Source organism: Gadus chalcogrammus, chromosome 5, assembly GCF_026213295.1.
Source record: "Gadus chalcogrammus isolate NIFS_2021 chromosome 5, NIFS_Gcha_1.0, whole genome shotgun sequence".
Classification (NCBI taxonomy): Eukaryota; Metazoa; Chordata; class Actinopteri; order Gadiformes; family Gadidae; genus Gadus; species Gadus chalcogrammus.
Window position 1 is genome coordinate 11,708,253 of NC_079416.1, and position 11,357 is coordinate 11,719,609.

Sequence of the window (11,357 nt, forward strand, 5' to 3'; positions counted from 1 at the left end):
GCTGCTATGCCAATGTGTTTATATATACACATAGTCTTATTTTGGTGGGTTCCGAGGAAAATGTTAAAGCTGCTATAGTGCAAGGGTCAAAGAAATAAAGAGAAAAACACATATCACCATAGCTACTATGGGGCCTAAACACATTGCTATCAAGGAGTGGATGAGCAGCTGAGACGGAGCCAGGAATGATGAGTCAGGACGTTGGAATACCTCTGACGGCTATCGTTTACAGAGAGCGAGAGTGAGAGTGAGAGTGACAGAGAGAGAAAAGGAAAAAGAGACCTAGAGAGAGAGATGGAGAGATAGAAAGACAGAGAGGGGGGGGGGGGGTGAGCGAGAAGAGAGCTAGAGCGAGGGAGACGGAGAGATAGAAAGAGAGGGGGATCGAGAGAGAGGAGAGCTAGAGAGAGAGTGAGAGTGACGGGGAGAGAAAAGGAAAAAGAGACAGAGAGAGAGACAGAGACAAAGAAAGAGAGAAAAAAAAGTATTTCCATTATCAATTCCCCAGTGGTCCCTCCCGTCTGTTTTGAATGTAAAGGGGGGAGGATGGGGAACGGGCCAGGGAAGCCCCTCTCAGCTCCTGGGCAGGCCGGTCTGGGTCTGGGGCTTGGGGAGGCAGATTGAGGCGTGGGCAGCTGGACCTGAGATCTTCCAAAGGGTATTATCTTACCGACGGAGAGAGGGAGCAGCCCCCCGATGTAAAGCTCCTTTGTGCGGTTCCTGTGGACGCCCTGTGATACGAATAAATGGGGGGGGGGGGGGCTGGAGGCTCCTCTGCTGCCAAATCCCCTTCTGTTTCGCTGACTTACAGCTCATTAATAGCTACTTAGGTTCAGCAGGAGGTGTGTGAGAGCAACACGCGATACCGCACGTGGCCCTCCACCGTATGGAAAGAAATTCATCTGAGAAGGAAGGAAGTTAGTCTCTCTCTCTCTCTCTCTCTCTCTCTCTCTCCCCCTCTCCCCCTCTCTCTCTCTCTCTCCCTCTCTCCCTCTCTCCCTCTCCCTCTCCCTCTCTCCCTCTCCCTCACCCCCCCCCCCCCCCCCCTCCTTGGGGGTTCCCTGGAATATACTGTGGTCATAATTGATATGTTTACAAGGGGGAATGCTGAACGGGGCCATACAGTGTTGGCATTATGCATTGTTTCCTTGGTTCCTACCTGTACCACAGGCTTTCCGTCCGGCCTGGCATGCTGAAGCGGTTCCTGTAGTTTGAGAAGTTACTGCAGAACAAACAAAAGAAGGGGATTGGACAATCATGGAGCTGCGATCAGCATGTCCTGTAGTCAGCATTCCTTGGATATCAAAAAATACCAAGACGTCTGTCTGCCTTTCAAGCTTCGCGGAGCTAGACTTTAGGACATGGCACGATAGGATGCACTCATTACCCCAGATGTATTCTCATTATGAACCTTTGAGTCTGTCTATTTGTGAAGACGCTTCTTCGTTGCGGTGCGCGTGTTTTCTGCTAGTTCTGCCAGGTAGCTTTAAGTAGGACGAGGGTTAGGGACACAAAGTGCAGACGACGATGAAAAAGAAAGCACACTCAATTGACTTATGTTGTTTTATGAATCAGACATGACTTCATATATAAAAGTACATACCAAATGCAGAAATACCGATCTTTCTCGTCAACCATAGTCTGGGTTATGTGTCGTTAAACACATAACTAAAATAAAATCGCATGAGCAAAAATGCATGGGTGTTATATACCTAAGGCATTATCACACCAATATCCAAATATCATGATTGGCAAGTTCTTTGTTGCCATCCTGCACATTCAAAAAAGGAAAAAATAAAAAAGAAGGAGACTGTCCCTCCAATCTGTATCTTTTTACAGCTTAGAAAGTCACACACACAATGTTTGGGCCAATCCTCGGTCCATTAACCCTGAATGCGTGGAATGATAGCTGTCCTATCTTATGTAAGAGAGTGCAGACAGGGAGGAGTCAGGGCCTAAGGGGATATGCGCACACACGCACACACACACACACACACACACACACACACACACACACACACACACACACACACACACACACACACACACACACACACACACACACACACACTTAATAAAAGGCTATGTCTTGAAAGGTTAATATCATGTATTGGGGGGGAGAGACTAGAGTTCAACGGGTTCAGGGTTCAAAGCCTTAGAACGAGGGGTCAAGGGGAGACAGCGATGGACGGACCTTTAATTAAATGGGTCTTGATTGTTCAAACGGCCAAAGCCTGGTAATTGGCCTGGTCTGTTCCTAAACTTTATGTAATAACTGCAATGTTTAATGATTGTATGACATTTGATATTCATAAATATAGGATCTAATCCAGTAATAATAATACTGTATTGATTATATTGCAATTGGAAAATTAGTACAAATCTTTAATCTGGGTTTCTATTTTATTCCCCTAAATACACTGCCTATTGTCAAATAGATGCTGTGGAGAGAGAAATAAAAAACGGTTTTCTGGCTTGACCAGAGAACTTGAACGAGACTGTGTGGATGTGTTTACACTGACACCTTGTGGTGACAAGGTGAAACTAACACACGGGAGGTTACCTAATGACACTGAAACAGCTGAGGGCACCTGACAAGCGCACCACGTCATCACACTTGAACGACCTAGAATTTATGAAAGGCACAGAGATGCCATTATTATTATTTATTTTTATTTAGCTTTAAGGCAACCAATCTTTTGGCAGAGCTTTGCTCATAAATCCCAGACTAGGATGGGGAGTGATAATGGGAGAATAACTAATTCCAATGAATTAACTTTGTATCAAGTCACTTGGACCAATCCAACGACACACCGACGATGAGAGTTATCAAATCTGCCCTTTCCATTGACTGATGAGCCGTGAGTCCACAAAACCTCCGCCTGAATCCAGTCTGGTCAGAGAGAAGTGCGGTCTGGAAGAAGTCTATCTCTGACTCTCATCACCAGCCTTTGTTTCAAATGGCAAACGGTCACTTCCCATTCCCACTGACAGCACAGACAGTGAGCCGCACATTGTGCCCAACGGGACAAAGATGCTCTTGATTAGGAGCTTTATGTGTCGCACGCAGCGCCGTCAGTCTCATCGTGGTGGAATGCTGACTACCCCTGTGGTCTGGGCCCTCTTCTTCGTCCTTAGACGTCGCTTCCCTTTCCCCCCCCCCACCCCCCCGTGTTTGAGGTTGGAAAGGCTGCTGGAGCGAAGAAGTCAGAGGCGCGCAGCTGGAAGGTTTGGACATTTCAAACCAGTGCTCAGGACTAACAACACAAATATAATAGCAGCTTCGGAAGAGAGGAATGAGTAGCTTGGCTTCCTCTGGCGCGCATTAGGTAAAGCGTGCGAGCGTGCGTTCTTCATCCAATGTCAGTTCCTTCTTTTTGGGGTTATCTTTCATTTTTTTTTTAATGCCAGAGGAAAGCCAAGAGAAACAGACTACTGTTGGAGAATCTTCTAGATTAAGACCAGGCGGTAGTCACATGACCGGCAGCCCAGGCGCGGTGAAGGCTCGTCGATGGAGACCAAGGGGCACACAGCCATTACAGATCATCAGGGGCTTAGTGTTCCCTCTAACGTCTGAGGCAGCCATGGAACACAATATGTACCAACACAAACAGACACACACACACACGCACACATGCAGACAGCATCTGGTTGACGAGAGAGCGGGCTCAAACAAAAACAAACAGTTAGCTTCTCATACCCGGCATCAAAGCCATCTGATTGGCTCGCGGCTGTGGAATTACATCTTTGTTTTGTCAGTGGAAGCCATTCATCAGGGGGGGGGGATGATGCCCGGGCCTCAAGGGATTAATTGGCCAACCTGATTTCCATATCCGACGTACGTGGCTGAAAATAGTCCAGGGAGAGGTGGTAGGAACGAGACAATGAGCCAGGTCGAAAAAGCACAAAGAGGGGAGAGATCTCCTCTATTCTATTGAGAAGCAGATTAACGGGGTTCACGCTTTTCCTTTCCCCGTCTCCGAATGCTAACTCCAGTGGATAAATTCAAGAAAGCATCATTGCAAGACACAGATCACCGACCAAAACATCACAACACCACCAGCGATACGAGAGAGACGGACTAGCCTGCTTGTGTATTGGTTTTGGCAGACCTTTCTTTAGACCTGTTTAGATGCTGGTGGTGACTTATGTGTCTCCACTCCTTCCGAGCCTTAAATAGAGCCCCATCTGCAGCCTCTCTGCACCAAACAGCCATCCACAGAACCAAAGTGTTCTGTGCAGTGGAAAACCTGTGGTTGACCACAAGCGGTTTTATTTATGTTTTTTTTTTTTTTCTCCCTGAGTGTTACTCCCCCACCATTACCAACCCCACAGTTAACCAGTCGCCCAGTCACGGGGTATTTAATTTCATTTCGTCCGGGATCTGGCAAATCTCCGCTCGCCGATATATAAAATACAGAGTGTACACCAAAACACATTAATAACAGCAATCAGTGATGGGTACGGGACCTGGCTGGGATGTGGCGTAACATGTAAACAGTGAGAGGGGGGAAAAAACATTGGTAGATGGTGCGGGGGGGTGGTTGACAGACGGATTGCTTCCACGCTGAGTCACAGCGCTGGGAAGCACTTGGTATGGCTACCCCACACATGGCGTACACAAACACACACACACACACACACACACACACACACACACAAGTATCGTGACTGCCACACGTGGTTGAGTGTAAACCGACGTTATGTGGACAGATGCAGCGAAAATGGCACTCGTGTTGATCAACACATGAAGGGTTGAACAGAGTGGAGGAACAACAGGGAGGTCATGGGAGGGCCTACTTACTAGGCAGATTCGTGGTTGCCAGGACAGGTCATGTAGGGAACGTAGGCGGCGATGGACTGGATCTGTCTCATGAACTCATCGCCGACCCTCGCATTGTCCTGAGAAATAATGCCTACTTAGCTAGTTGGCATCAGATAATTGTACAACATAATATGAAAATGGCGTTAAGCCGACTGCCAACACTTACAATGTGTTTCTACTGGGAAGTAACATGTCACATTTTGGAGAAAAGTGACAGTTAAAAACCAAGTTGACATTTCTCTAAGGCAAACTTAGGGTTTTCAATATCAGGCACACATGGTGGTCCTTCCGCAAGAAAACATTCATGCTGTTTTTCTATTTCAACTTTTGATATTATACTTTGTGGAGACTTTGACTGGAAGCAATATCAGCAATATTAATTTAATATTTATATATTCTGCAACTACTATTTGAGGACAAGCATACTGGAACAACAGTTCTGATCAAACTCAATTCAAAGAAATTATATAGACAAATAGCCCTAGAATATTTAAAACAGTGACCGAGAAAAGCAGAAGAGATCTACTTACATCATGCATATCATAGGCAAAGTCCCCTGCAAAACACACAACACACACATTTATGAATAAAAGTACAAGAAAGCAGAAGAAATACTTTGAATTGTTTTGAGATTTAAATGTAATTGTAGGGTTGAAATGTTGTTTTCTTTATATAACATTTTCTTTTTATGCCGAAGCCTGTACGCAGAGGGTACAGGCTTCGGCAGCTAATTTCCTCTGAAGAGGATGATAAAAAACCCATCTAAATGTAGGGTCAACGTATTTTCAACAATGTCATAGTATATTGAGGTCCGAGTGTTCTATCCCCATGTCCACAGCCTAGCTGTAAGCATCCTGCAAATAAACTCACAGATGATAAAAATCATCGACACATGACTAAATACTAAACAGTTATTCTAGGAGGTTGTTGCCGTCGACAACCGGTACCTATGTGCAAGATGGCGTCAAGGATTCCTAGCTGGGTCTCCTTCTGCAGCCGGGCCAGGGACTGGGGGTTCTCGTTGCCTAGTTTTTTTTTTATAATTTTCTTTATATAACATTTTCTTTTTATGCCGAAGCCTGTACGCAGAGGGTACAGGCTTCGGCAGCTAATTTCCTCTGAAGAGGATGATAAAAAACCCATCTAAATGTAGGGTCAACGTATTTTCAACAATGTCATAGTATATTGAGGTCCGAGTGTTCTATCCCCATGTCCACAGCCTAGCTGTAAGCATCCTGCAAATAAACTCACAGATGATAAAAATCATCGACACATGACTAAATACTAAACAGTTATTCTAGGAGGTTGTTGCCGTCGACAACTGGTACCTATGTGCAAGATGGCGTCAAGGATTCCTAGCTGGGTCTCCTTCTGCAGCCGGGCCAGGGACTGGGGGTTCTCGTTGCCCAGGTCTCCATACAGGGCGAAGGCGGGCTGGATGATGGTTTCGTCGATTGGTCTGAACCAGAACATGTCGCTCCAGCCCATGTCGCTGCCACAGTGGTACACTAGCAAAAAAAACAATACAAAGACAGGCACTCTATGACCTAAATCAACCCCAAACTAGTTTAATGTAGAGATTTGCTTTGCGCCAAGGTATGTAAAAGGCACTTTTTTAATCGGTTGGTTTTTATGTTGGGTTTGCTTTTAAGGTGCTTTATGAATCGTTGTTACTAAACTTGAAACTTACACTCATATGCACTCACACACGCTCTCTGTCTTATGTAAGAGAGGAGGAAGGGCATTATGGTTTGCACACATGAGCATGCGCACATACACACACACACACACACACACACACACACACACACACACACACACACACACACACACACACACACACACACACACACACACACACACACACACACACACACACACACACACACACAGTGTTGCTGGACAACAGGGGCTGAGCCGAAACTCGACCAAGCAAGCCTCCAGTACACAGAACTATCACCCCCCCTCCTGGGTGAAGAGGTCCTTTCGGGTGAACCACCCAGCAGCGCCCAAACAAAAAGTAAACCATACTTTCTGTAGACGGCTCTGAAACCCTGTGTTGTTGTCCCAGCACCCACCATAATGGGAACCTGGCTTGAGGTCGCTGAGCGTGACTCTGTGGATGAACATCTTCCTCTTCTCGTTTCCTGAGTCCACAAACGGCGTCACGCTTCCGTTGGCGCTCTTGTGAAAGAGAATGTCCCCCCAGGGGCTGTACTCCACCAGGCTGTCGGTACGGTTGAAGGTTGTCCACGTGACCACCATGGATCCAGGGACCCCTGGGAGGGAACACAGTGGTTACTACCAGCCTGGCATGGATCCACTGGAGTGTATCCCTCAACGATGGACTCCCCTGTGAGGCATGAGTCACTTGATGATTTGATCATTGAATGTTTCGATCATCTAGACTTTTGCACAACACTCACCTATTGGGAGGCAGAGTTAGGCTGAGGATCTCCCAGGTACAAATTTGAGCCGCACGTTTCACATTTAGTTTCAATTTAATTTAAATACATTTAAAAAAGTGTTAATTTAAATAACACTTTCATGTGCAAGTGACTCAAAGGATTAAAACAGACAAATCAGACAACAAAAGCACTAGATCTCGGCACCCACACACGAGAAAAAACCCTTCAGATCCTACCTGGATAGGAGAGGTGCACCTGCTCCGGCTGGGTCAAAACAGGAGGATCACTGACCACCAATAGTGGCGCAAAGCACAGCAGGGCACAGGCAGCATATACAGTCACCATCTTGACCATGGAGCTGAAGCACACAGCCCGAGTGTCCTCATGAAAAAAAAGTTGTGGACACGACAGGAAATATAATGAGGAATTCCCATCTACAGTCACATGATTTCTAACGACAATTACATTCCACATGACAGTGATTTGATGAAGTGGACTACCAAATAACTTTTGGAAACGGAATATTTAAGAGAAAATTTTCGAATTGGCAAGAAAGAGGTTTCTTGGTTGCAGATGTTCTCCATAATTCAGTGAGCCAGAATGATTACACAGTGAAGTGAAACTAATCATGGTCAGCCGTTGTTTTTCCCTTGTAAACACATCGGGAAATTCAATGCATGTACCATCAAATAGACTGAGCAACTGGCTCCAAAACCCATGCAGCAGCTGATATCAGCAGACATATACAACGGCTCACAGTTAAAGGTCGCTGCCTGGACACTAGAGCGTTTGTCTCGGTCATCGCTTAAGGATGTGTTTGGATTTGAAATCATCCCCACCAGCCAAAGCAATAAAAGACACTAGGGGGAGCACTTAACCCAGTCTGTGCACACTGGGAGTTGGATCATCTGGGCGAGATCATTGGAAATGATTTGTTTAACTCCCAGCGTTCATCCCAGATTACCAAGAACAGAGGAGAAAGGCGACCTTCTTAGTGTCCGATTGTCTTTGGCCACAACTGGGTAGGAAGGTAAGCTAAGCTTGAGCAGGGTTGTAAAGCGTCCTTTTAGTGAGTGCTGAAGTACGTATTGTCTGAGCACCGCTACTGTTGAAAATGAAGAGGACGAACACGAGATTGTTTCAAAGCCTCGCTAGATTGATTTTTAATGATATTAATGTTCTTAAATGTTGTTGTCAAATACTCACAAGAACTTCAGCAGTGGATGGACAATAGTTCCTGACTACGTCATTGGCCAAGTCATAACAATGTGCAGCTGAATTGTGGGTAATGGTGTGTAGTAGATGGGTTGCCTCCTGTATAAGGGTTCAATATAAGGATTAACGTTTGGCAAGAACATTAAAATAATGTCATATTGTTTCAAATGTTCTATCTACATTTGCACGCATCTATATATTATTTAGACATTTAGGCCTTCAGGGAAAGTGAGGTTGACGTCATATCGTCTTATAGGGCATGCACATCGCGACGTCACATCGCAATGACCGGAGTTGAAACGCAGTAATATTATTGGAAATACTAAGTAATGGTGTTTTGGTCATTGTTAAATTATAATCTTGAAGGTTATTATCACTATGGGTAGACGCTTTCGTGTTTGAAACTGCCTGATTAGCTGACGTTGTAAAACAAAGTTTTGATGAGCCTAGGATAAGTTATATAATTTATTTTGGATTTTACATTACAACTCTCTCGAGGCATTACAAAAATGCCTTTCCCTTTTTGGGGAAAAATTCCTATACAATTTATTTAATTTTTTCCCAGTTCGGTGATGGATTCTAAACTTGGAGATGAGCACTACATGGGTGAAGGCCTGCCCCAGGATGAGATCCACTACAGTGAGGAGAACCCAATGCAGGTGAACAAGCGGCATTTCAATGGCGTGCCGTGACCTCAATCTATCTTTAATATTCTTGTGCAAATATCCGTGCAATATTTGCCTCATAACGGTTTATTCCTTTCTTCAGGTGGTGTATGCCAAAAGGGATGATTTCACTAGAAAGAGGTATTAACTTTCCGTTGCTTGTTGCCCTCATTGTCGTCCATGCGTTTTAGGATATTTGATAAAACATTTGCAACCGTGACCATCGGCGTTTAGATTTCCGGCGACCAGGCCCGGCACCAGCAGCACGGGCCGAGCGAAGCGGGTGGTGTCGTGTAAAAGGAAGACCCACCACCTGGTCGTGGTGCGCAGGAAACCGGCCACGGCTGGGAGGCCTTGCGGCACGGGCAACAAGGAGAACGAACGGGCGCGCACGGAGGACCCGCGCACATGCATGCACGACGACGACACGGACCAGGAGATGTTCCACGTGGATCCCTGGGAGTTCCCTTTAAATGTCAACAAGCATCAGGGTGGAGGAACAGGTTCTAAGCACACAGACGGCTTCACCCTTGGCGAGGTTTGAAATAGGATATTTCGCTGTTGCGGTTTTATTTGTTTTCCGCTGAATGTTTGATGCATGAAGTACTCTGGGAGAAAACATGTCCCGGGATGGTGATCTGCATGAGCAGGTAGACACGATGAGCTGTAGAGGGATGGATGCTGTATTAGGATTAGATGGATGAGTTATGAAAGAATATATATCTGAATGGGACTTTTTGGGGTTTACTTTCAGCTCACTAGAGATCATAGCTCCATGGTCAATGTGCTCTTTGGGAGAAACCTGCGATTGAAAGTGGCGTCGACTCTGTGGCAGAGAAATGTTGGAGAGCTGTTGACGTACTTCCTAAGGTAATTATTGCTAGTAGTTAGCACTAGTCTGCATGTTACCTTCCATTTTTTAATACACAAATTAATCTCTTTTTCCCAGGATGGAAGACACTGGTGTGATTGTCGACTTTCTTCCCATCATAACCCAAAGGTAATGTTTCATTCTTCTTTAATTCTTCTTCTTTGATAATTCAGAAGTATCAAATAATATCAAAATCACATCAAACTCCAGAGGGTGTGTGTGTGTGTGTGTGTGTGTGTGTGTGTGTGTGTGTGTGTGTGTGTGTGTGTGTGTGTGTGTGTGTGTGTGTGTGTGTGTGTGTGTGTGTGTGTGTGTGTGTGTGTGTGTGTGTGTGTGTGTGTGTGTGTGTCCTCAGCATTCACGAGGACTCTTCCGGCTTCACTATCGGCTGTTGTGTGGACCTTTTCCCCTTCGTCAAGAAAGTCCTTTCTAGTCCATATGAAGAGTGAGTGTTCTCCTGAGTTTGTTATTGTGATGAAATGTACAGCAGCAGGAATTATGACCACAACCACACAGGTTGCAAGCAGTGTGCTGAAAACACAATGTGGTAGGATAATATAAATAAGAGGAGCTTCATCTTTTGTCTTGCTTCTTTCTACAGGTACGTCGCTGTCGGCTTAAAATGGATTCAGTCCGTTTTGAAAAAATGGTTTGAACAACTCCTAGCAAGTGGCCTTACTGGAAGGACTAACAATCATTTGGATAAGTAAGAATCAGCTAGTTATTAGATATTCATTTTCGCACTATAGATATTTGCTTCAATTTAACTAACGATTGTTTCCCTATTTTTATATTTGTATTCTAGAAATTTCCAAGTGTTCAACCAGCAACTTGTGAACTTGTGGCATCACGACCCGGGCTCGAGTTTAGTCCTGAAGATGCCCCCTACCTTGGCAAAGGTGAGCAGATTGTTCCTAAATCCCTGGCTCAGCTAAGCCACTCTCTGCTCTCTCTGTGTTATGCAAATGTAGTTGTTTTGTTTGTTCCCCTTGTAGGTCATAGATTCATATCTCTCCCAACTCACCTGATGTTGTCAGCCTCATTAAAAGCTCCAGATGGACTCTTCCCCATCATGTTCAGAGTGTTGTGTTGTTGTCACGGTAGAAGGATGTGGTTTTATTTGTCATGTTAAATGTAATTATTGTATTGAAGAGCAGAGAATGTAGCATTGATTATTTACCATTTCTCAAGTTATATAAAAAAAAAAAAAGGTCAAAGCATAACAAATAAGTTTGGTCTGTAACCAAACGTCATGTGGTATTATGTAACTGAATAAAGAAATGTATTTTTATTTATGACTTTTTTTATGATTCCGAACTTGATAGGAGAAATGCTTGTCGAATCAAGTTGTTTTAAGTGAAATTAGGTGTGTG

At 44.8% G+C, this 11,357-nt stretch overlaps 2 protein-coding genes across 4 annotated transcripts in view; one reads left to right on the top strand and one right to left on the bottom strand.

The window, feature by feature from the left end:
* The window catches only part of LOC130383276 (acid phosphatase type 7-like), a 14,301-nt gene extending 6,687 nt beyond the window's left edge, over positions 1 to 7,614 (bottom strand). Inside the window, exons 1-6 of the mRNA XM_056591404.1 lie at positions 7,470 to 7,614; positions 6,904 to 7,104; positions 6,154 to 6,333; positions 5,356 to 5,381; positions 4,805 to 4,902; positions 1,160 to 1,222 (exon numbers count right to left, since the gene is read on the bottom strand). Coding sequence (XP_056447379.1) covers positions 1,160 to 1,222; positions 4,805 to 4,902; positions 5,356 to 5,381; positions 6,154 to 6,333; positions 6,904 to 7,104; positions 7,470 to 7,587 — 686 coding nt within the window. The 5' untranslated portion in view covers positions 7,588 to 7,614. The remainder of the gene's footprint in view (positions 1 to 1,159; positions 1,223 to 4,804; positions 4,903 to 5,355; positions 5,382 to 6,153; positions 6,334 to 6,903; positions 7,105 to 7,469) is intronic.
* A 222-nt stretch (positions 7,615 to 7,836) lies between these two features.
* On the top strand, positions 7,837 to 11,275 carry LOC130383270 (KATNB1-like protein 1). Of its 3 annotated transcripts, none has more exons than XM_056591397.1 (10): positions 7,837 to 8,263; positions 9,014 to 9,107; positions 9,217 to 9,254; positions 9,348 to 9,651; positions 9,868 to 9,983; positions 10,063 to 10,113; positions 10,340 to 10,429; positions 10,586 to 10,690; positions 10,790 to 10,883; positions 10,980 to 11,275. In XM_056591397.1, exons 2-10 carry the CDS (start codon positions 9,021 to 9,023, stop codon positions 11,010 to 11,012), a joined length of 918 nt encoding a protein of 305 aa, XP_056447372.1. In that variant the 5' UTR covers positions 7,837 to 8,263; positions 9,014 to 9,020; the 3' UTR covers positions 11,013 to 11,275. The 3 variants fall into 3 exon arrangements, with proteins under 3 accessions (XP_056447372.1, XP_056447373.1, XP_056447375.1); XM_056591398.1 differs by lacking the exon at positions 7,837 to 8,263 and adding an exon at positions 8,363 to 8,774; XM_056591400.1 differs by lacking the exon at positions 7,837 to 8,263 and adding an exon at positions 8,363 to 8,814 and having other exon boundaries at positions 10,980 to 11,257.
* Positions 11,276 to 11,357: the final 82 nt, after the last annotated feature.

Excerpts from the sequence above, each read along its gene's own strand:
- LOC130383270 (XM_056591397.1), top strand. The coding sequence starts at position 9,021 with ATGGATTCTAAACTTGGAGATGAGCACTACATGGGTGAAGGCCTGCCC. Across the intron at positions 9,984-10,062 it reads CTGTTGACGTACTTCCTAAG|GATGGAAGACACTGGTGTGA; the intron begins GTAATTATTGCT and ends TCTTTTTCCCAG. Across the intron at positions 10,691-10,789 it reads ACTAACAATCATTTGGATAA|AAATTTCCAAGTGTTCAACC; the intron begins GTAAGAATCAGC and ends TTTGTATTCTAG.